Raw genomic sequence first — 26,538 nt, forward strand, 5'->3', positions numbered from 1 at the left:
TCAAGACTGTAGATTATTAGAGCACCTTTTCTTTAGGCTTACCTGAACACTGAGCCTTAGCAATAACATGTTATTTAGCTACTAAACATGAGAATAATAGCAAAAAAATTATACAGGATGGAAAGTGGAAGGATGAGAGTTTCAAAACAATACAGGTTGGCATGATGTCTTTCATACTTTCCTACATTTTCATTAGCTATCTTGTTGAAAGAATGCCCATGTAATTTATTACAACTTCTATCATTAAAACATTTCAGGGAAGAACTTCTGAACTATGAAATCCAGAAGAAAATACAATACAGTAGTCAAGCAGCAGTGTGCTACTGTATTTCTCTCTTGTCCCGGGAGAGAAAACAAGTAAAATTACCTAGCCACCTCTTGGGGCTCCAAGAAGCCATGCAACACAGCAAGGTTGTGACAAAACAACACAAAGTGAGAATTAAACACCAGAAACAACCTGATTTTCTCTGAAAATTCTCCTTAATGAGTCAGACAACTTGAGCGGAAAAGAAATTTGTCTGTTTGTATGAGCTTCAATCTTAATTCAGTACTTTAACATTATGGTAAAGAGCATCTCTAACATCTAAGGAAATTTTTGCTTATTCTGTCCTCGTGAACATTGCATGAATAAAGGCACAGTAGCGTTAAACAAAGTTCATCATACTGTGCTCTTAAAGCTAAAGATGGAAGAAACAGGCACAACAGATACCATGAGGAATTATATGTCAACTACTTGTAGAAATCAAATGCAGATATGTTGCTAGGAGAGAACAAAAGCCTGCAGAGTCTGAGCTTGCAGAATATTAAAGCTTACTCGAGGCAGGAGGAAAAAGGTGACAAGAAGGCCTGATATAGGTCAACACCAGAGCCTGAGTCAGGAAACTCTCAAAAGTACATGAATATTGTCTTCCTCGGCTCCATAAACATCAGGACAGATAAGTCCTTGCCCTCATTCAGCTCATGGCTTTGGTTCATAAAAAGTGCTCATTTTGTTTCTTTCATCAAGGCTTTGATTCTCTTTGCTGGAAGATCCAATAGCTGGTACATCCCCACATTCACATAGCATCCAGCTTCCTCATGTTTCATAAGTGCATGCGATCTTGCTGAATGTATTCACACCACCATCCAGAACATAGATATTACCTTCATCATTTTAGTGAAAAATCAAGTGTTCTCTAGCCAGCCTTTCTATGCGAGTACTCTAAGTGCAGCTCTACAGTCAAAACAAATATGTAAAAAGGTACCATGAGATTCCATTCATACTGATTCTTGGATTTCAGATACAAATTGGCACAGTTTTAATTACAACCTGGCAGCCTTATAAAATGCTAAGTATCAAAACGTATGTCTATACTGCATAATGAGGCATGGAGTGGACAACCTGAACTTTAAGTACTTAGTTGGACCTTTTGCTCTCCTACTTGAACAGGTCCACCTCTCTGGCTGTCCCATATTCCATCCATTTGAAAAGTGTTCTGTGCCAAGGAGAAATTAGAATAGCTAGTGGATTTTGAGTATCTAACTTGGATGACTAGGCAATCTTTTTATGAAACTTTTAAAAGTAATAAGTATGTTTTGGAATAAAAAAAACAATTAAAAAAAATTGGAAAAAAAAGCAAACAGACAAAATAAGGTCTTCCAAGATATCACGGGGAAAGCATTTATACAGTGTATTATCTATAGGACATACAGACTTCTTTAAATTATGAAATATATATTTAATTCCTGAAATAACACTGTTTATAACAAGCAAGCTGTGTGCTCTGTTTATGAGGGATGTTCAGTTTACAGAGGAGCAGTGACAGATGTTGTGCATTCAAGATGCCATACAACTATGTATCAGTCTGCTGGATCACTGGTGCACACAGCATTCAGTGAATATAAGAAAGCACTAAGTATCATTCTTTAAAAGTAAAAAGAAATTACATTTTTAATATAAAGGAAGTCTAAAATCAAATAAAACAGGACAAAGCTTCAACATTGGAGCAGGTTGTTCTCACCTCTATTAAAATATAAATGAAGTTAAACAAATTAATATATATATTCTGCTCTAGAACTGCTTACAATTTTTGTATTTTTTTTCTTCCCCATAAGGCATTTTTGGTATACACAAGCTACCTACCTTGTAAAACAACTACCACTACTGAAAGACAAAAACAGTGAAAATATTTCCCCCCCCCAAGACATTCAAATACAAAATAACCACCCTCTACTAGTTCAAAGTTATCAATAGTGGGTTTAGTTAACAGATCTTTTAGGATAAAAATATCTCATTGGCACAAACTCAGTTTTCTTTTCAAAGATGTGACCCACTGAGATGAAATCTACATATGACTCATCAGTGTTGGCAGTCAGGAGAAACTAAATGCTCTAAGTATAACTAAGCTACTCACTCTCTGGGGCTTGTTAACCCGCTCCATCTTATGCAAGCCCAGCTGAAGAACTGGGTGAACAGGACAAGCTCAGATAAAACATTCACACAGAGGACCCCACATATGTACACATATATTCTCTCCTAATCCACACTGTGCTGGTTTAAGAAGGTCTCTCCCAGCCTACTCCAAGTTACCCATCACCATTTCTCTGCTAGCTCTGTTATAGATGCTAACTAAGGTTGCTTTGGTGAACTCTTCCTAATCTATTTCAGTCACTATGAGCTAGTTACCACCTCACCCAATTTAACTGCCAGTCAACAAAAACAGATTCATAAAGACTATTCAAGGTGTTTTCACATCAGTAGCTCTGCTGGTAGATAATAATGGATTTTAATTTCCAGGGAAGGGGGGATAAATTAGAAGATGGTAACCTCTTCATCTAGTGCTGCTGCAGCTGGGAAAGGACATGCGTCCACTTAACAAGGACAGAGAATTTTGTTTCACCCAGCAAAAGAAGCACTGACAGGAGACGTGCTTGTTGTCCAGAGAGGGGAAAAACAACATTAGGGAAAAGTGCTGTGTAAGCCACAGGACAATATTGTCCCAAAGGCAAAGGGGTACACACCAGCCATGAATCAATTCAGGCTGCAAATTATAGGGCTAACTATCAGAAAAACGTGGTTCCCCAAAAACTTCCTATTTAATAGTTTGCCCTACTACTCCCAAGTGTTTTAAGACACATGTTGATCAGGTTCTGAAAGAAATATCATGAGGCGGTACTTGCAGTAGTACGAACAACGACCCAAAGATCCTTCCCTTCCCACTGTGTCCCAAATCTTGTTTTCTAATTAAAATGAATGGCAGGGTACAATTTTTATTCCTATGTTTGTTTTAACTGACTCAACAGCACAATTCACAAAGAAAAATACGGCATAAGAACTACAAAAAAGCTGTGCTGAAATAACAGAAACACCCTACTGTCCCAAGTTTATTTCAATGTGTCCTGGTTTTGGCTGGGACAGAGTTAACTCTCTTCTCAGTAGCTGGTACAGTGCTGGGTTTTGGATTTAGTATGAGAATAATATTGATAACACACTGATGTTTTAGTTGTTGCTAAGTAGCGCTTATCCTAAGTTAAGGACTTTTCAGTTTCCCATGCTCTGCCAGCAAGCAGGTGTGCAAGAGGCTGGGAGGGAGCATAGCCGGGGCAGCTGACCCAAACTAGCCAAAGGGATATTCCATACCATGGAACGTATGGGGAAGCTGGCCGGGAGGCGTGGATTGCTGCTCGGGCATCGGTTAGCAGGTGGTGAGCAATTGCATTGTGCATCGCTGGGGGTTCTCCCCCCCCTTTTTTTTGTTATATTCCTTTTCATTACTATTCTTATTATTATTCTATTTCATTATTATTATTGTTAGTATTATATTTTACTTTAGTTATTAAACTGTTCTTATCTCAACCCATGAGTTCTGCCTTCTTTCTCCATTCTCCTCCCCATCTCACCAGGAGTAGAGGGGGCAGGGAGTGAGGGAGCGGCTGCGTGGTGCTTGGCTGCTGACTGGGGTTAAACCACGACACAATGTCGTAACTAATTTGTGCTCATTCAAAAAGTTATGAGAATTAATAAGCTGTTCTAACTAGAAATCTCTTTGAAGTAATACATGCCTTAAACTGATGCACTGTCACAGAATCAGTCTTGGGCCACATGCAATGAAAACATTCATTTCTTCTCTGATTTATCTTGTTTTCCAATTAAGATCCATTGACAGGGCATGATCATCTATCAGTTTTCTACACAAAAATCACATCAGCGTTCCTCCCAAGTCAGGGGTGTGCAAAAAGACAATCTAATTTCTTTGTTCACACTTTACACTGCTGGTGGTGTCAACATTTTGGCAAAAGCAAAGATCCTCTCATTAAGGTCCTAGGGCAAGATTTTCATTTTATTTTCAGTTCTCCAATGAAATTAGTCACCGCACATGGTAGATTAACTGCAGCAGCTCAGCTTCTTCAGATGCACTCAAGTTTCCTCACAACATATGTATCAAGACATAATTACACTGCCAGCTTCGCTGACTGGAATTATTAGTTTTCACATTCAGCTACCTATCTGGAACAAAAGAGGTGTGCTGACTGTCTGGTCAGGATGGGAGAACATGGGAAAACAGTGAACACCAAAGACCTGAGAAAAACCTTCAGAAATCAATCACACTTTATATTAAGAATCGCTTGAGTGGTCTGTAAAGGCTTGATAATTTAAGATCTTCTCTATAAGTGGTAAAAGCATATTTTAACAAGTATTAGGTCTTACAGTCAGTTACAAACATAAAGCAGTACACTGCCATACTGTAAGAAGCCATTTACTGCTGCTATTGCAATCTTTCCTAGGTGATACATGTCGTTAATAGATTTTATACGTGAGCTCATTATAAAGAAGTGTGGCCATAAAACTAACCACAGATTCAAGTGGAAGCCTCTTTTCCTTTGCATCAGGGTTCCTCCTCCCTCTTACCTTTCCTTCTTTTCTCCACAGGACCCCTACAGAAAATGCTGCCTTCCCTCTCTGTTGCACTCTCCTAGGAGCAGGGACTGTAGTTTCAAACACTATAGGACCATGAAGTCCTAAAAATCTCGTGTCAAATTTCTCTGCAATTGATTAGTTACTAAGTTCCTCTTCCTTATAGCTAAAAAAGAAGCAAGGCTGATCTACCATCAGCAAAAAGCTTAGCATTTCACGTCTTAAATAGATGCTTAGCCTGGTCAGGCACCTGTTTCCACAAAAAACACAGAAGTTTAGCACTTACTTGTATTTTCTACCATTTTTTTTCCAAGGCAGCTCCCCACTCAGTTCATGGTTCCAGAAGAAGCTGGACATTGAGCCAGACACAACCAACAAAAAGAGACAGGTACCTCCCCAGGTGAGACAGGTACCACCCATGAAAGCTTATAGCACCTCATTTCTCTTCATTTAAAACCACTAGATCTCTATGTCTCTCAGCCAAGTTTGTTTAGTACTGAAGCCACTGTTATGGCCCATTTTTTCCAGTGCGTAGGTAAAGCTACAACCACTGGAGAAGGAGCAGACTCCCCCATCTTGGAAAATCCAACAGGTCAGGCATCAGAAGAAGGCAAGAAATATGAAAGCAAGAAATTGTTTTGATCCTTGCTTCTGCACATTTCCTCCCCTGACTGCAGGTTTCTGTCTGAGATGCACTGATATGGGTAATGCTGACGTGTAGAAGCTACATGAGAAGTCACAGTTCATGAAGGATCGCACAGCACCTACAGGGAAATGACAGCACTCTTTGCCAGACTCACCCCTGCTTCCAAAATCCAGGAAGATCTTCCTTGGTTACAAGGAAGTTAGATAACAATGGGTCAATATGAAGTATGCCTGCTCCCAGAAACAATCTGGTTTTTACCCGTCATTTTGACCAAGCACATCCTGAAGCCTTCCAATTACAAACCAGGCTGGCTGTGGAAGATGTTGCCTAGATTCCTGTTCTGCCAAAGAAGGGGAGACATCTGAACATGTGCATGTCTTTCTTTCATGCACACACAATACATATCTTGGTGTCTGGTTCGGTTTTATTTTGGAATAAACAACAACAAAATAAACAACCCAAAAGATGAAGATACCAAATGACACTAACATCACTGCTGCCATCTAGCAGACCTCTGTTCCCTCCTGAGCAGGATATTTCAGTTCATGGTTATTATCTGCATCTAGGAATTTCAGTAGTAACATCACTCTTCTTGAATTTAGTCACTTTTAGAAGGTTTGTATAGAGACACTGAAAAAGTTACAGACCTAGCACCTTTTTTTTTATTAAAACCCGATTGAAAACCAGTTATCTGACTTTACTTCCCTCTTGGACTTTCCTTTATGCTAAGCAATTCCCATCTGGCTCACTCTCTTTTTCTTTTTAGCTTGCAACATACTTGCGCTGTCAAACTAAATTACTTTTTGCAGTAAATTTCAGCTCCAACTCTCAGGCACTTTTTATTGAAGTATCTTGTTTGCCCTGGTATAGTTATAGTTCTCTTGGGATTTATATTATAAAATTTATTTTCATGGGTTTATAGCTGTGCAGTAAAAATTCTCATTGCACTGAAATTTGGCTTACAACCATCAAAGAAAGAGAGCTTTTTGCTAATATTTAAAAAGTTACATTGTAACATTTTAGTGATTTTTTTTTTTATTTCTAGATCTTTACAAGCAAGTCATTCATCTTCACTCTGAATTATTTCTGATACACTGTATTGAACAGAAAAAGATCTCACATGATCTATAAAAAGTACGTATCTGGTTTAAGGTTTTGATTTTAGAAGTTTCTAATTCAGTCAAAGCAAAATATTTTCTTACAGACCTTTTCTCCCACTACCTCTCTCCCCCCACTCCTCCACATCAGAGCTCTCCCTTCCCCACTGCCTCCTACTCCCACCGCTGCCCTGGAGCTTCAGGCTCTCCTCCTGGGGAAGGCAGAAGCCGCAAGCCTGTTTATCCCCATTTTGGGTAATCTCCTCACCCCATCCCTGCTTTGTGATAGTACTATGTAACTGTTCTCTGAAGCAGAGTTCTGGCAGGTAAAAATCAGACTATTCGGCAAGGGTTTGTTTCTTTAAGCAAAATAATGATGATTAATTTACTGACAATTACATTGAGTGCCAAGGTAAATCTCCCAAGACAACTAAAATGTGATATCCCCTTCCCCAAAATATTTTATTGCCTACAGCACCCAAGTCAAAGATTATCTAACTTTTGAGACACTTCTACTTGGCACTGACTGTAGAAGTCCATGTTCTATGTGAACAAAATATAAAAAGAGTTGGCCAGAATGCATATGTAGTATAGCGTAAGAAATCCTGACTTCTTCCCAGGAATCAGACACCTTGAAAGGGCTGAACACCTCCTCATGTGGATGTTATTGTGTTAGGTTATGCTTTATAGTGTTAGGCACTTTGCATGTCTCTACATTCAAAGGTCTGATTCATTGTGAGGATGAGTTCAGGGGTGAATATCTGTTGAGCTAGTGTTTATAATGTACTTGGCTTTCTTTTACTGACTCCAAAACTTACCTTCAAATCAACCAGCTGCTAGCTCAAATCAAATTTTAAAATATGCTGAGCATGACAGTGTAGTGCTAGATTTCAACGGGGATCACTGAATAAACCCAAAGAGAACGTGATGCAGGTAGTGAAGGAGTGTAATGAATCCTTCCCATCAGGTTCTCACCTCGACACCTGACATGACCACCCACACACTTGTTACTAATGAGCAGCTCTCACTCTGGATTTACAGAGTTTAATAAGTGATCTGTTTTTAAGGAGGAATGGTGGTTGAGACCATTCAAGGTTCGTGAGCTGAGGAGGAGGAGGAGGGGGTCAGCAGCAAGGCCAGCTAAAGGAGATCCTGCTCTCCAGGAGACAGCTGCTTGCTGGCCCCCACTCCCTGCAGCACACCGCCCCTTCGACTCTACAGCACGATTGGTCACAGAGACATGCTGTGAACAGGAGACTTCTTTTGGACTAGAAATAACATTTCCTTGTGGAAAAGTGGATATTTAGCCCTCAATATCTCACTGTTCCGGTTAACACCACTGTCCCACAGATACCTCTGCCAACACAGTGGAGGGGCCAGCATGCAGCAGCCCAGTGCTCAAGGTGGCACTGGTGGTGAAGTATCCAGGCCATCTGCTTGTTGCAGGCAGTTCTTAGGCAGCACACAGGACTGTCCTATAGATCACAGCACCATGATCACAAGGCACTACAGCTGCAAGCCCTCATCAGAAAGTCCATAAGCTTCAAAGTTCTTCAAGAAATTTCTGAACCTGGCATCCTTAAAGGAAGACCAGCAGTGACCTTTTCCAGCAAACAGCCCTTCATCATTTAAAAAATAAAAAGGCAAAGAAAGTAAATACAACCTGTAAGAGGGAAAAAAAAGAATAAAACAGCAGATGGATAACGGGTTTCAAATTCAAAGTCAGTTCAGTCTAGCAAAAGAGTATTTACACTTGAATAGATGGTAGCACAAATCTGCTTCTCATACTGTAGTCGTTAATAGTTTGCTCACCGTGAATGGCTGGAATTGCCAGAGATAAAGATACAGCCCTGCAGCTCCTCTGCTTTGTAGCATGCATTAGTTATTTACACCTGCTCCAACTCAGCACAAAATGCCAGTGACTCAGTCTGACACCATCATAGGCTTGCTTACAAAGGCATAAATGAATCTACAATGTACAAGTCTAAGAGCTCTCCTTTTTAATTTTGCACATCTTGCCACTGTGTATATCTAAAAAAGAATGAAGGAGTTGTGATTTTTTTTCAGATATTTTGTGGCAATATCCACATCTCATCTCTCTGTCTACATGATCTCATGATTCAGGCTTTTAAAAATATGTGTTACCATATACACTAAAGATGTTACAATGCACTGTACCCACTTCTACTTGCCTTAGTCTGTGGATCCCACAATCTCTACTGGCAAAATTTCAGGTCATGTGCGTAACTCAGCAGGACCACTCATATAACTAGAGCTCTAAAAACGAAGCAGTGCTATCACTTGTGCACAGGTGCAAGAGACTAGATCAAATATTTGCAAATAGAAAACATTTCCTGGGCATACAGGAGTGAAATATCAGGGATACATGTTCCTCTTTTTTAATCAATCTTGCTTTCTACTACTGTAATTCCTGTAGAAGACTGGACTATTTCCACCCATCTTCTAGAGTGTATTATATCCTGTGAAGGAAGTTAGACCTTGCTTCCCTGAGAAGCACTACCCTGAACTCATTTATTGCACATGCAGGCTATCCATATAAACGTGCTGGGCGAGTTGGACTCAGAAGGGCAGGATTTGGGGAATGAATGATAGCCTAAGATGGATGACAAAGTGGTGAGGGGTAGGCCTCCACTTAAGTTGTTAACTTGGTTAAAGGTCAAAACATTAAAAATTATGACAAAAGGCCAGACCAAAGTTCCATCTAGCCCATTATCTTGTCCCCAGCACTGACTAAGGGCAGATGTCTTGGGAAGAGCTTAAGACTATTTCTGATTTCTTGTTTTACCTTCCCCTCACCACCAAGCTACCAGGTATTCTCAGAGAGAACTCCTGTTTTTTATTAAGTGAAAAAGACACCGTTCACTGCATAGCTTTGTAGGCCCAAAACCAACCTAAGAAACTAGTGCCTGGGTTATGTTAAACAATGAAATGACCACAACAGCAAGACTAGGCACATGCTTACTGCACACCAACATCTCCTGCATCAGACCTGGTAACCATTTGGACTTATAAAGACACACTCACAAACCATTCTTTCTCTCTTAGATGGATGTCACACTGTGTGTTAAATCAGTGGCTTGCCCCTGCCTAAGACATATTGAATGTATCCCACAGGATTAGGCTCTACTGCTGAGATGGACAGGAAACATTTAAGAATTGCATTTTGACTCTTCCAGGACTTCTGTCTGAGACAAAGCTCAAGCAGCTTACCAGCAATGGGCTGACCTTGGCAACTCACTGGTGCATAACACTGACAATGGAGTAACCTGACAAAATTAATTGTGTGCGAGCACTGCCTTCATCACTTCTTCATCATAAATACTCTTTTCAGAGATGGTGCCATTTAACCATCTTTGGGGCTCAGTAGCGAGCCCAACCAATGAACTGATCCATGTTAAACCAACCTAACAAGAACAATAATCAACTCGGGCAAATTCTGCCTTATTTGGCTGGGCAGCTGTTATATTGATATGACTGAGGGGAAAAAGGAATGGGATAAGGAGTGTCTTAGGGGAGCTACAGGACAGCACGGCAGCCCAAGCAGGCAGCTCAGTAGCTTTTGGGGAGAAGAACATACGTGAATGGAAAGAGCAGTAGGGACAGTAATGTTTTTATTAAGGTTTTTTTTTTAACATTCTTATTTCAAGCCAATGCAGTTGATTGATTTGACAGCCTGTAGATTAACTTTTCATGCCTGTCTTTTGCTTGGAAATGGACATTTGTATTTATACCTCAGAGAAAACCAAATATTCCTCCTCTACATTTGACAAGTGTGTTCACTCTTAGGAATGTTACTAGGTACACAGGGACAGGCAATAAACTCAGAATGATTCCTCCAGGTCTCAGCATGAATTCCAGTCCATTACTATAGTACAGCACTAGCCAGTGGTACTATTATAGTTAATTCTTCTTCTGATTATTTCAGTAATTTTTTTTTTCCTGACCACTGCAGCTCTTTTCATCTTAAAAACAATATTTCAGCCCTTGAAAGGCATTGCAGAATTTGACCATGTGTCCTTTTCTGGCTGCAGCTATCCTAGCTCAAGATATTATTGCCCCAGTTGCTCATCACCTTGATACCTGAGGTTACCAGCCTTACTGCTGAGCTACCTGCATTTCGTTCAAGGTTCAATGTGGGCAACTGAAGGGGCAGACTGGGAGGAAAGGAACATGGTGGCAGGGGAGGAGGAGGCAGTAGCATTGCAGGCCAGCGGGAGCCGTAGCCAGAACATGCCGGCTATCCCTGAGATGATACCTTTCCACGCCACCACTGTCCACAAGCACTGAAAGAAGTGGCTTCTGGAGACACGCCTGGTTATTGCATTGAGAACAGGTGAGCTCCTGCACAGCCAGAAGCTGGCTGCACTGTAGGTTATGGTGACTGATAGCTGTAGCACCACTGGCTGGCTGGGTGGTTCTGCCTAAAATAGTTACCACAAAGTGCTAATAAAGTCTTGGGAGAAAGAATTGACCTAATGTTTATTTATCTGCAGTGTGTTAAATCCACATCCCTCTGCTTAATCCAAAATATAAATAGCATCTTTATTTACACACATACATATAAATACACAACACGCATATATAAATATACCCCTTTTTCAGAAAGGCACTTCACAGGATTTCCACATTTAAAAACCATTTTCACTTCTTTGTGAATTTTAATCCATTTTTTAAATTTTTTTCTCAACGACAAACAAAGATGAAGGAGAGGAAAATCAAGCAAACACTTACCAGTTCAGGGTATCAATAAAACACAGTAGAAAGCCCATAGTCTGACACATTTTTCCTGGCCTCATCTTTGTGTGACTTTTAAGTAGAACAGGTCACTTCACCCGATATAATAAAGGTTGTTGAGCCCTTCTCGTGCTAGACCCTGTTCTCGGCTGCTTACAGCTTTAACTCTTTGAGCTGTGTATTCCTCTGTACACGTCTTCCTCAAGATGCTTTTTATTTTTTCATGTTTATGCAACTCTACTGTTTCTCTGAGCGTGATTAAAAGGAAATGTGTGTTGCACTTGCTAACCTAAATCCATACAAAAGCTTTCCTTATAAACTTGAGTGTTATCTCAAAGTATGTAGTCTACAGCAGTGACCTAGGGGTTGACAGCTTGTCTGCCTAGAGTCAAAGATGTATTTCCTACTGATTTTGTGGAAAAAAAAAAAACAAAAAGAAAAAAAAAATAGCCAAATTGTAATCATTTTCCAATCTAAAAAAATTAGTTTCCACATGCTAATGTACTCATATCTAAAACTAAGTAGCTAAATCTTTTACTGCATCTGGCTCAGGACCCAATATTCCAATTTTCTCTCAACTTCTAATGAGATCTGTGAAAGCATTAATATTTAATCACCTATTGGCCCTTCCCAATTTTACTAACGTATAACTTTTGTTTTAATAGAATTTGGCCACACAAGCAATACACAGACTGTTGAACAGATTTCCCAAGTACACACTACCTTATATAAAATACATGATACCAACCTATAATAATGCTAATGCTCAAATGTTATGTCCTGTAAGTAGGCGCTTCCAAGCACTAGAAGTTGGGCCTCTTTGCAGGTTCAGAGCTGACATTTTGTCCCAGGGCCGAGCACTCAGGCTTTGCTTGGAAATTTACAGTCTCGGCAGTCATGACAACTGTAAACCTTGTACGTGGCATGGACAGAGAAAAAAATTTGCAGATTAAATGTACGTTTTTCTGCCTTCAGATGTACATTCTTTCTGCCTTCCTCTATTCCTTCAATAACTGTTCCTACAAGACATCCCATTAAATCTTAAACATCAAGATTCTTCCAAGTTCCAGAAAAATTAGGCCAATTACACCAGGAACATGGGACTGGGTTCTGATGTCAAACAGTTTCTATGGGATTAAGTTCTCTGATACCACTGAAGTTAAATTAACACTGATTTAATAAAAGCAATGTTTTACCTGGGATATGAAAGTCTACTTCCAGTGTGTACTAGAGCCCCAGCTCTGCAGTGGTTAAGAGAAGCATGGTTATCCTTTATTTGATTTGAAGATTTTATTTTGCTTTTAAGGAAAAAAAATGAGTCTATCCCAGTTCATATCTTCATATACATTTATAATTTATGCTCTGTTGACTGAGAGAAAAAGAGCGAACATATTAAAATTCGATACCTCTCCTCCAAACAGAGGAAACATTTCATGACAGAATTTGCATTGTTTAGCTCTGATCATCTCCACATTTATTTGTCATTGCTGTCTTAAATATTGCTTCTATTTCTTCTTCAAGAATTGAGGAACAGCTTTTTGACAGAATTTTGATGAAATGCTTTAGGTACTGAACCATAACTCCACTTCCCACACTCATTCTGAACTTACTTTAACTGCTCACTGATGACTTAACCCAAAATATTAAGCTTTACCATTTGTTCCTACAAGACCTGCTGCCCTGCAGGGAAACCTCTGAAAGTATTACTTAAGGAAGTCAGTTTTGCAAATACTGGACATCAATGTTTTCTTTCATATAATTTTATTTTTGGCAAAAAATAACTTGATTATACAGTAAGAATATGGTATTCAGAGAGTCAGACATCAAAATAAAAACTAAGCAGTGGATCAGATAACTTGAACTCCAAGCCACAATTTAAAAAAAAAATCAGTTAATTTTGCTTTTTTGCAAATGTTATTTATCTTGCCTGTTAGCAATCCAGGCTTCGCTCTATCCCAGAATGTCATGTCATGCAGCTTTCGTCTCTGCAAACTTCAGCAAAAACCCCGTCACTCCCCTCTTCCCTGGAAGCAACAGCTTGCTGTTGCACCGGCAAGCCGCGGTAGCATTCAGCACTGCTGCTAAAGGGTTAAGACAGTCACAAAGGGGAGAGCTGCTCCCCACCACCACCTTTGACTTTCCTCAAAGTATGGAGACTGACCCCAAAGTACGGCGACTGCCTTACAGGCCCTACAGGGAATGCGAAGCAGAGCTGAGGGAAGCGGAGAACATAGATGAAGTGCTTCTGGTTTACCTTTCCTTGTAGCATAGAGACAAGGAGTGATTTAACAAGGATGAAGGATGAGAAATTACCAATAGACAGGCTAGGCAGATTTGGATCACTTACTGCTGCCAGACACAGATACTAAGGGTTTATTATCTTTCTTCTGCATAATCCAAGTATTTACTTCCAGACCCCACCTGCAATTAGCAGTGCAGTGTCTTACTAACACATACATTCATTTTTCTTCTTGGATTATAGTAGTGATCAGACACACTAAACCAACCAGTGCACCAAAAACTGCACAAATAATGAGAAAACAATACAGTTGTCAGAATTACAATGTCAGGAAAAAAATCATTATGTGGAATATTTAAATCTCAGATATACAACAATTGCATTATTTACTACTGCACAATTAATTTGCATTGATGTTATAAAGAATAACAAATTGCTATTGCTTATGTAGCTTATGTAGGATATGCCAAACTGCAGAAGTCAGCAGTACAGATAGACTGGCCGTTAGGAAATAGCTGGCCACTGTAACTCTGTGGTCTAGGAAACACTATGTGAACTTCTACTTCTATACACACTTAAATAAATCTGGTTGATATAGGTGACCTAAATTACCATAAAGGCTGATTTATTAATTGGGAACAAAACAGTACCCTATGAAACCTTCATTAAAAAGCATTTAACTGTGATTAATGTTAGTATATAGTTATGTATGATCTTAAGCATTATTAAGTGGGGGTCTGACAAATGGTTACTGCATGTCTTCTCAATGCCTCTCAGTAAGGTATATTTGGTACATGGCTAAACTAAACAAGGTCCTACCTCTGCTGAAGCCCTTGACCTTTTCTATGACAAATGCAAAACCCGTTAAGACACATGCAACTCAATTTAATGTGACAAAAATCAGCCTGAGGAAAAGCATAAATATACCATTTCCATGGCACTTTACACAATATTCTAGAGTAGTTTCATGGACTGGTTCTCCTAACAGCACTTGCTAGATGGTCCTTATACACAGGTAGACAGATGGATTTTGTAGACTTAGGATAATTTGAAGCATGTCACAGTAATGAAGCATGTAGCATTTTTTTTCTTTTAATTCTGTCAGTTCTGTGACAGCAAGAGTTATCACCTCAATACAGCATGTAAGTGTGCTTGACTTTCAGCACATCAAAAGTAAAATCTCCAGATGTGTTCCTGTGGCATTAATTAACATGGAACTGGAACAACAGGACCAAATCCAGACCAACAAAAGGTTATCATCTGCCTTTCTCAGGTAGGAATTGTTGGAGAGAGGGAGAGAGAGACACCAATAAAATTACAAGCCAAGTTTGCCCATTTCACAACTTCAGAAGTTTTATAATCATTTAAGAACCCATCTATTACAAAAAAGGCAAATGCAAGTGATAACTCACTTTTGTGAGTTTGAAAGCACCACTATGAGTGTGTTTCTTAAAGGGATCTTTAAAAGAAGCTATAATTTGACCCCTATCCTCACACAGTCACTTAATCTTCCTCCCAAGTGTCACAGGCTTATCAGCAAGCATTTGCTTAGATGCTCTGTGATTTACGGTCTAACAAAAGGAGAGGAACTGCCTTGCAGAAGGCTTAGGCTATGGAGAATACCTTCAGGGACCAAATATCAACTCACATGCCCTCTAGAAGGAGCAGGGATCTGGAAGACCCAGCCTTAATGTTCATTAAGTAACCACCATACGATACTATATTTCACAAGTGTTTGATTGCATCATGCCATTTTTAAGAGGTGATGTTCAATTATCATAGTTAATGATAAACTGATTATGAAACCATAAAAATAATGGATCAGATGTTACCAATATTTCCACAGCATGGATGAAAATGCACATACCGCTCAGACAAAATTAAAACAGCAGTAGATGACAACAAAATGAAAAAAGAAAGCTATCGGCAGTACGGGTTATAAATAAAACAACTTGCAAAACAATTTTAAAAGATGTCTGAATTAAGAACATTAAAAATAAGATGTCCAAGTAGAAATCTCACTAAATGTTCTTCAAAACACCGTACACTTTTGCACGTAAAGTTTTCAGTCGAAATCCTGCTCTATGATATTCAGCATATGCTCTGATGCTTTATACTGTAACCAGTATATTGTGCTGTATAAATTATTTAATCATGCTTTACAAGCTAAGTAAAGCCTGTATGCCAGGAATCCATGTGCATAACCATTCTGTATTTAAACAAAAAGAAAAGCCACTATAGAAAATCTTGCCTTCTCAAACCAGTAGAATGTGGTTTCAAATCTCATTATTGTTTTCACCTTCCTCTTACAGGATCACAACAACAGCGGCTTGCATGATGGATCTACGCAGATATCCTCTGGATGAACAAAATTGCACACTAGAAATTGAAAGTTGTAAGTTACTGGAGGGAGAGGGTTGGCCAAATGACAGCTGTGGATTGAAAGATATTCACAGGTTAGGTAAAACAGGAGCAAGTTGTTCAAATACTGTGTGTGCAGTGAGCTTGCACACTGAACATACCCAATGTATTTCTGTAATACATAAGCCAGAATATGTTTCATTCACAATATTGGTTGATCCAAGCTTGTAAGATGTCTTTCAAAATCTTTTGTCAAGGAAGGGAGAAGAGTATTTCTTGATTATTAGATCAGAGGACAGCAACCGAGCACTGTCCATCTTCAGTGCCTAATCACCGCAGAACCTGAATTAATTACTTCACCTCAGTGCATTCATCTCTAACATCAAGATTAACATCTGCCCCACATGGTGGTGGCAGGATTGATCAATTGCTCTTATCAAAACGCTCTGAGGTTATAAAAGGAAACGGCTTGATCCTTCAGCATCAAGGTTAATGAGAGCTTTGCCATTGTCTTCCATGAGCACAGGATCAAGGAGCGCACTTGCAAATTTTTGTCATTAACATAGTCTTTACATCTTTTATGATGCTAGCCTTTAGAGAAATGTCTATCAAGGGTTTTGAAAAGAATTTTTATTCTGTTGTTGGTCAAGCCAGCTGCTGCCACTGACCACAGGGCTGTCTGTCTAAACAAACTGGTTAAGACTACATAGAGTCGACGGCAAAATAATGCAGCAGTTTTCTAAGAATTTCCAGTTTTCACATTACAACTGTTGCACTGTTGGAGTTAAGCAATCTATTTTTGTAATAATACTTCTCTCTAAAGTATGACGTTCTAGAAAGGATTAACAGATTTCCCCAAATACAGTATTTTGGTTCAGTTTACTGAAGACAAAGAACAATTTTAGCATTTGAACCTCTACTTTGATGGATAGTTTGAAGTGTTACATAAACAGAAACAAGCTGACCCAGGATTAACCAAAATAATTTCCTAATACCTATGTCATCAACAAAAGCGATGTTTTCATTGTTTGCAACACATCCCATTCAAGGAAATAAAAGTTCTCAGAAGTCCAGTAAGTACGGTTTTCATTCTGAGAAACTCATGATACAAGATTTTACTGTGGACTGAAAAGAGGTTAAATTCCCCAAAACCTCACAGCATCGATTTTCAAAAGGATTCCATTAGTCTTCGGTTGCTTAGATTTGACGAATAAAAACATTTTCACAGTGTCAAAACAATGGAATATTCATGTATTAGACATTTGATAGCATTGTAACACAAATACAAAATAAGTAAGTCTAAACCAAAGAAGACAAAATCACTTTGAGCCTTAGAAACCGTGGCTGGGAAAGACTTCAGTTTATTCTGAACTGCAGAGGTCTTTATCAGTTGTGTATATATAAATGTAATATATCTCAACACATCTGTGAGGTGGCGATTGTCAGCCACTGAAAAAAGCATACAGTCAGTCTAGAGGACTGATGAGAGACAAGATGGGCTCTCAAGCCCAGTGTTTATACTTGTTTATAATTTCTACTTGATGGCACCAGAAAGATTCCTTATTTAAAGCATCGAAATGGGCACATACCTTCAAAATTACTCTCCATAATGAAGTATTTTGTTCTTTGTAAGTGCATAATCAATATCAGCCTTAATATAAGTCAGTGGAGGTGCAGCTTTTCATTTAGATTTTAAATTGTTTGGTAAGAAACTTGAAATGTTTCCTCAAGAATTATTTGCTTTTGCTCCTTTTCCTGGAGTGCCATTTTATAGTGATTTTAGAAACTCTCTGCCAGGTTGAGAACAACAAACCTCTTATTCCACCAGCAAAAGATTTCAATCAAGTAAACATTCACAGTAGGCTTAATGAAAATTATTTTTACTAGAGAGCATTGTCTGAACAGAACCTGCTTATTTATTTCTTTAGAGATTAAAAAATGTTGGTTTTTATTTTTAAGATCCTAGTGTTTTGGCATTGCAGGCAGACATCTCGGAAAGAGAAGGAGGGAGACACTGTTGTCAAGGTTCCCCATGAAGCACCTCAATAGCTGCAGTCCCGAGTCACCACAATAGTTTATTCTCTGTTCACCATTCAACACGTACAAGGAAGTCTCTGGAAGGCCATACTGGTTATGCACCGTATTAAACCCCCTCAACAGATGCAGTAGTGTGGCAAACTGGGCCAAGTCGATGTGCATGTAACGAATACTTGTGTTAGACCATCATGTATTAACTTTCCCTGTACATCTGCTTTCAGTTAGCCTGTCCATATCTACGTTGCTCTGAGTTGACTGAAGCACTGCAAACCCACACCCCTGTGTATGAACACATATACAGCCATTTTCTTCTCATTCCCAAGAAACAGAGGCAGTAGGCAATTGTAATCCTTTCCAGTGCTGCCCATCACCCTACTGATCTCCCCAGTTACTTTCTACTAGTGCAAAACTCTGTCTGAGTCTCATAATCCACCACTTTACGGGACCTACAGAGCCACTCATTAAGCTGCATAGTTGTCATACCCATCCTTCGGCTTTGCAGTTTCCTGCCTTTTTTGGCACAAACCAGTTTTCATTATGTTGCTTTCTGCTGCTTGGCTCATCTTCTGGCTTAAACTTATTAAGGCATGCAATGGATGTGTTTGGAGAATGAGTCATATCTTGATTTTCAAAATAAAGTGCATAACACATCTCTTCAGTAACTTTTCTACCTGATCAGGAGAGGAATGGTTATATATACAGTACCACAGCAATCAAAATGGGCGACTTCATACTGTAGTTGCCTTCATACTGAATTCATACCTGAATTTATTTGCTGGGAGACAGTTGATTTGACATCTCCAGCCCAATCATGACTAAAGCTGATCAAAGTACATGAGCATTTATCAGCTAGCAGCCCGAATAACGAAACCAGACTGACACTTGGCTGGCTCATACCTCTTTATTCACAAGCTTTCACATAAACGAAGCTTTGTAGGGATGAATGCTCAGTGAGAATGGACTTAGTACTACCACTGAGACCTCATCAAGAATCAAAATTAGCATTAGATGGAATAAGCAATTAAAATGCTAACACAATCAGGGATGAGAGAATACCATGTCACCCATGTGGCCAGTCACACATGCCCAAAAGAAAATTGCTTTTCAGACCTTTTGAACACTTGCTATAAATAATTCATGTCTTCAAAGATATATATGTTGATATGTTAATATTTGTTGAGCTGATCCAAAGAAATCAACAAAATCTTTATTCACAATTTGCCAACAGGTCAAATTTGGCAGAGTGCATTAGTTCTCATGAGTATTTAGATCAGTTCTACTAACAATTGAATGATTTTCCAAAAGCACAAACATGCTTACCTGCTACCAAAAGCCCACAGGTAGCAGACGTGTCAGGAGCACTGGCATCTTTGAATTTCTCCACCTAAAACACACCTTCTAATGCACCACAGCTTTTCTCCTCTGCATCTCTAAAACTCTTGAAAATTATTGATCATACCTGGAAGAAGAAGAGAGTTCTGAAGAGCAGGCTGCCTACTTCTTTCTTAGGCATTTGAGTACAAGTAAGCCAGTTGTCCTGAGTACTCTGCACTTAGTAATACCCATTAATCCCCTTGAAAGCTACCAGGGCCAGATTGGAGAGGGTGAATAAAGAGGTGATAACCGTGACCACTGCCTCTCTGTTCATGCCACATGCATTAGGGATGTGACATTTTCTTCCATGACAGAACCAGTTTATGAGATTCCCATCCTCAACCTCTCCTTCCAGCTTCTGCATCATGCTTCAGCTATTCAGCTTTCTGTTGTGCCAGTATACAAATCTTCACAGAGCTAGGATGAAAATCAAATTGTTAACATTTTCTTGGTTAAAAAATATCCCTTTGAAAGAAAGGCTTATCCACCTCAATTTTGGGAGAGACAGGAATTAAATAAACCTCAGGGCAGAACTGTTCCTTAAATAAAAGGGCCAGGGACGGTGGTGCTGTAATCACTAAGCAGTCCTGGAACTGCCTGTGTAACAGCAAGCAGCATCTCTCGCCACTAGACAGATACTGTGCACTATGTGCACTGCCAGACCATTTTCAAAGCGCTGGAAAGTGGTTTTGTTCATTTTTGTACTGTGTGCAGTTATATGGTTTAACCTACGTGGCACCAGCTTCCAGAGCAGCAGCATTCATGGAAACCATCACTGAATGATAATCGCTACTTTGAGATGTGCTCTAAGTTGCCATTGCCACTGACTTTCTTCTTCTGCTTCAGCAGGAATGTAGTAACAGTTAACACTGACCTTCTTTTAATCCTAACTTTGTTTCTTAACAGCATTTTTATCTTGGTGATGCCAGTAATCACGCAAGCATGATGCATGCAGAAAGAAAACAATAAACAGAACTGGACACATAGACAGCAAAAAGACCTGTATGGATGTGTAAATCTATGCAATACTAATAGCCCTAAATCTAGTAGCTCTCAGCAGCATGTAATCTGAGATAGAAGTAACATGTCTGATCTTCAGCTGGTGAAAACTGGCATGGCTCCATTTTTTTCAACTACACTACCACAACTCACACTGAGAATCTTCTCTATCTGCTTTTTTATTAGTTGTTTCAAATATTTGTCCCAAGTGGAGGGCCCTTTCCTCAGCCCTACCCTTTAAATTAGACCTGATCAGCAGAAACACTGTAAATTAACTCAGAAATTAAGATACATGTTTATGAGGAGTGTTCAATACCTGTAGAAAATGCACATGACAATTTGGAATTTAAGCAAAAAGACAAAGGGTGAATAATAAACCAAGACAAAGGTCTGCATGGTCATGTAAAATATCTGTCCTGCATTTAAAAAGGAGTAGTTATTAAACTGATCTCCACTACCCTGCAGATGTAAATGCATGGCTCGCATGGAGGTGCATACCTGCAGGTGCAATCACAAGCAGTAGGACTGTGCAATAGAAACAGCAAGCAAAAGCCTAACAGTTAAACCAATGCTGAAACACTAGACCATGGCCGAGGTGGATCATGTGTTCTTCACACCATTGTTAAACTCCTCTAAAAAACCTGAACTTTATGACCTTTATGTTCTTCTAATCCCATGTTCAAGGACACTAGGGCTGCTGAGTGGTTCCCTGAATAGCATCCTTTGGAAAGCATGTCGGTTAACAGATTTTACACTCAAATTCAAGTGTTACCTGCTGCACCATCCTGTCTCCTTGTGTTTGAAGCCCTGTCTGCTTCCTCAATTCAGTGTCACTTATTTACCCAGGGTCAGCCTGTGGCTGGACCGTGCATGGATGTGAGGTCAGAAAGCTGCTGCAAACACTGCCCCCTCTCCCTCCCTGGCTCCCCCTCAATGTGAGAGCTACAGCATCTCCTTCGTCCCTAAAGGGTGGCAGGAAGTGGCATCCGAGCGAGCCCTCTCCCTGTCCCAAGGTGCTTCCCCATCTCTAAACCAAGCAAGCTGGAGACTCATTTTCCCCTCCAAAAGCTCAGTGCTCCCCAGTGCATCCACAACAGCTGTGCAGCTCTGTAGCAGTGCCAGAGCACACCAATTATGTAGCACACACAACCTGGCCCTCTCTTGAGTTCCCCTGTGGTTTTAAGGGAGACTTACTCCTACTGCAGAAGGAGCACGCTCCAGAGGAACCAGGCAATCCCACAGATGAATTGCTCTTAAGATACTCAAAGAATAGATGAACATAGCACTATTTGTGAACAGAAAGGCAGTGAGTCATTACACCTCACAAGGACGCTGTGGAAATTAGCCAAAGACAATCCCTGAAAATCTAAAGTGCTAAGAATTGTTCCTTAATAATACTTACCAGTGAGTAATTCAAGGCACTGCAAATAGCAGCAAAACAACTGTGCTACACAGGAATGGGAAAAGAGCACAAAGAATCAAACGCTGCCCTATTATCAAACCTCTCCAGCAGAGCAGCCAATGCAGGGATAATATATTGAGCCAGCAGATTATTTTCATTAAAAAATTACATTTCCAGCTTTCCCGAAGCTATCTTACAGGACTGCAGAAGCTATGTATGCACAGCTGACAACCAGAGAAATGTATACATTTAGGAGGAGGAGAGCATTTTGCTGCACATGTTCCTTCACACATATTTTCACGGCTTTGCTCAAGCAGTTCACCTTATTCCAAATTCTGCAGCGGCAGATGGGAAGACCATATCAGAGGTTTTACACCTGTTTCAGTGTCTAATACCATGATGGCCACTGGAAACTTCTGTGTATAAAATCAAGGGATTTTATAACTGGAACTGCTTCATCAGCGGAGCTGGAATCTGTAACAATCCATTTCTCACAGATTAGCATATACTGGGACAGAGGAGACTTAGCACTTGGCTGGAGGTTACCAAGACTGCTTGGCACTCTCACGTGTGCTCTGATGGATGTCAGCTTGGCAATTTAAAATGTTAAATCCCCCAGCTGTTAGTTCTGCTGTGCCAGGTAGCCTCTGGCAAGGGCTACAACTGCTATGGCAGTTCACAATCCAGTGCCTTGGCACAAGCCCACTGTCCCTGGCAGGAGCTGCGGCAGGCTCTGCACCGGCATGGGTGAGATGCAGACACACATCTCAGCTGATAAAGGAGCAGACAGAAGGAGGCGGCAAACAACCAGGGACAGTAGCATCAAACTGCTGCAGCTAAATCACCTAGCGCTTGTCTGTCAGAGACTCCTGACACAACTGCCCCACTCTAGCAATCTTTCATTACAAATACAAGTGCTGACCTCATCGCACCGCCTAGAAGACGGGATACTGTTATTACTCTAATACTCTTTGTCCCTTTGAAGTCACCAGTATCACAATCACAGCGTGACCTTGTGGACTAAGCCTGCACCTGGCTTTCCCGCTGCAGGAAAAAATGTTGTGCTGGCAGCACCACTCTGACAATAAATTAATCCCCATATGGGGTTTCCCTTCCAGCACCCCCAAACTTAAGTGAAACGTGTTTCACTGTCACAGGAGAGGGAGGGCCAGGCTGCACTCGAATTTGGCAAAGGTATTTGGCAATAGTTATTGGCAAGCTACTATGTGTTTTACAGCAGGTCTGAGCAGATTATCAGAACTGTCCCTTTGGTCTCAAAAATCTGTGTCTCTATGACAACTGTAATGCTGCAGCATGATTCAGGGATCGACACTGCAACACTGAACCATGCGTTAGCCTTGTCAGCAGCACTTTTAGAAACCACTTCCCTTGTGTGGGTGAACTGAACAAGCCCACAGAAACCTGAACAGAGCGAGCTGGGGAAAAGAGGAAGATTTATTTAGTTGGCTACAGTACAGAAAATGGCAATTCTGCCTTGACTCCATTGTTTTTATGGCTGTCCCTTCTTCATATAGAAATAGACCTAACACTAAATATATATATGTAATGCTTTGATGAAAGCGCAACCAACTTAAAGTGATATTGCAGTGAATCAATAAAATACTCCAATTGAACCTCTACATAGTTTGTTGCCAGAAAAAACAACAACTGTGTGTTCATACCTAAGCATTCATTATCACCTCTGTTGGCACAGAGTGGTCTGACAGAATGAGATTTGAACAGATTTATCACAGCTCCCTGCTTGAGACAAGATTGCATTGATCCAGGGTATGATTGCATTTGAACTACCAAGGATCTAAGAACCTACACCTCAAACAAAAAGGGCTATTTTTATTAGAGATGAAAAACCTGTCTTAAATCCAAGCTTTCCCAGACAGCTTTTCCTTTGCCTGTCTGCAAGCACCAGATATCTAGTAATTTATTCATGCCTGGCAATAAAAATTCACTAATGAATACTACTGTGCTGGTACCTGAGGCAGCAGGAGCTTTGAGCTGGATCCACTCATGTCTTTTCCCTAAAGTATCCAAAACCACTAAACGGGCATCTGGTCTCATCCTGCTTCTTCTCACCAAGCATATCAAATTGCTTCCACAGAAGGCATAACTTCTCCCCTCCTAAAGGAGCTCATTGCTCAGAGTATTCTAAAAACCAGTTGCAAGGCCCCTTCCCAAAAACAAGGTTGGAAGGATGCTCAACTCTATGCCTTTTTTAAGAGATTCCATGTTTCTAGTGAGGGCAGCTCCCACCCCTCACAGTTGCTTAGGTTCTGCCACATCTGTAAATTAAGAGCTTCTCTCACTCACCTGCCTGTCAGACTCCCCCTGCTCCCCTGTGAGATGTGTCAGGCATAAACCCGTGTCCCAGCATGTGTCGCTTCCCACAGGCCCTGCAAACCCTGGGGAAAAAAACCCTCATTTTCTCCAGTTTGACTTGTCTCTGGTTATTACAGTGTAGTGCTGGGAATAAGAACTCTCTTCTGCTTCTGGCCAATTCCTTTAACTGCTCCAAAATACATACTCAGCCTTAAATTTCTTTCAAACTTGGTGCACTGTGAAGAGAGTGAGCGACGTATCTGTTCCAAAACTCGGATCACTCACACAGTGGGATCTTTCTGAGATTAACTATCTGAATGCAAAAGGCAGAAGAGTTCCTGTCTGCCCATCTTGACTTAATCTGCCAGCTATAAGTGATATGAGGTTCTTCTTAGCATTTCATCCAATTCACCAGTGTGCAAGTGGGTCTCCATCCATGCCTTCTTCTGTACTCCCATTGCTGCCTGCTCTATGACATGCACAAAATGCCTTCACAAGGGCTCTGCCATGGGTCAAATGCCATATTCAAGCAACTAGCTCCCACAAACCCTAGCAAAAGCATAGTTAACACCAGAAAAACAGAAAAGCACATTTTATCACAGCACACTCATAAAACAAGCAAGACAGTACCATAGGAAACATTCCAGCAAGAGCAGGAATGGAGATAGGCCCACGCAGGCTGCTGGTGTGATCCCATCTACTGCCCATTGGGACAGCAAAGTGACTGCTCTCTGGGCAACACATTTTGCAATCTGAAACACACTTTAATCATTTCTAAAGACATTCAGATAAGACACCCTAGGTCACTCCGTATACCCTATGCAGAGTACACACGCTGAGCTTGTATCACTGCAAATTCACTCTCAGAAGGATCGCCCATGGAGACTCTGCACGCAAGCAACAATCTGTAGATCCACGTTAACTTCTGACATAGCTGAAATGCCATCCTTCTGAGGCATTCAGAGAACATGCTGACAGCAAAACAGGAGTGGTTTTAAAGTTATGGCACGAGCATCCACAGCAGCAGATTTAAACATCAGGGGAAAGAAAGACTAGCACAGAGCTGTGGAGCTGAGCAAGTTGTTTTTCAGATACTCTGAGAGACAGATTCACAAATAGCTTGTTGATATTGAAACTGAGAATTTAGCCAAGTAGGACTGTATGTTTCATTTTTTTCACATCAAAATTTAAAATGTATTTTTGGCTCAGTTTAAGTCATTCCTTACCGTTCATCTTTTAAGCCACTCACTACGCTAAAATAATTCATTCTTCACAGTACACTAGTGTTAAGCCACAGCGGCTGCTCTATTTCCACACTTTGGAAAGATTTCTTTCCCCAGAGGACTATAAACCAGTTATTTTACTTTCACAATGTATTTTTACATTGCACACAAATTTAGAAGTTACTCAGATGCTGATAGTATAGTCTATATTACTTTCCCTTTTTATTTTCAAAAAGACGGATAGATTGTCTCTATATGGATGCATAGATTTTAATAGCAAATACTTGACGCTCAACTATTTCAGTGCATGAGCACATGAAATTAGCCAAGTCACCTATCTGGTATATCTTAAGCACTTTTCTGTTGCACACAGAGGAATGCAGAGTTATTCTCAGCGACTGCTCTTCTCATTTTAATGCCATCCCAGTAGCCTCAGAGGTACCAATACAGGGCCCAGGCTGTCCTCTGGTGACTGCAGAGGACAGGAAAGCTGGGGCCGAGTCGCTTCCCAGCACAGCCTCACCAGGTCTCAGTCTTCAGCCTCTGACAGCCCCCAGGCCAGGGGAACAGCAAAACGAAAAGCTGGGCTTGCTTTTCAAAAACAAGGGTTCATTTAGACGAGGGGCTGATTTCTCTGGAAACAGCTGTGCTCTTAAATGAGTCTGTATTTCTGCAGTCAGAGCAGCAGGAAAAATAATCTCTGCACCTGGTCATATCACACTGTTGGAAGAGCTGGCATGTTGTGCTTTGAGATAATGCAGTTGTCCTAGGATGTTACAGCCGTAAGTACAGTGTATGTATTTACTTGTCCTCTGCCAAGATGTGAATTGCTGTATAAAACAAACAAAACCCAGAACAAATTGGAAGATTCTGGTACTCATGGATTCACTTCAATTTGTGAGAATGAAGCCTTGCCCCAAATGCATCCGAGTTTACAGATATTATAAATCTTGAGAAATTCTCTGTTCAGTGCCTATCCACTCTGTGTCTTGATCTATACCTATGGCTCCTTGACCCTGCAATAATACAAATAGGCACAACACAATAGCTCAAGTCTCAATGTGGAAAGACAGCTTACCTGACCTGGGACAACATTAACATGAAGTAGTTTTATTAAGTGGGCAGTATACCCACATACAAGTCCTCCAGCCCTCAGGAATGAATCTACTCTGCAGAA

The 26,538-nt window shown here is 40.4% G+C and overlaps 1 protein-coding gene across 2 annotated transcripts in view; it reads left to right on the forward strand.

Moving 5' to 3' along the window:
* Positions 1 to 26,538, forward strand: part of GABRB1 (gamma-aminobutyric acid type A receptor subunit beta1) — a 145,174-nt gene that overhangs the window by 101,179 nt on the left and 17,457 nt on the right. For both annotated transcript variants that reach the window (XM_050895555.1, XM_050895556.1), the window contains one exon: positions 15,944 to 16,026. In XM_050895555.1, the coding sequence (XP_050751512.1) occupies positions 15,944 to 16,026 (83 nt within the window). The remainder of the gene's footprint in view (positions 1 to 15,943; positions 16,027 to 26,538) is intronic.

Source organism: Gymnogyps californianus, chromosome 4, assembly GCF_018139145.2.
Source record: "Gymnogyps californianus isolate 813 chromosome 4, ASM1813914v2, whole genome shotgun sequence".
Taxonomy (NCBI): Eukaryota; Metazoa; Chordata; class Aves; order Accipitriformes; family Cathartidae; genus Gymnogyps; species Gymnogyps californianus.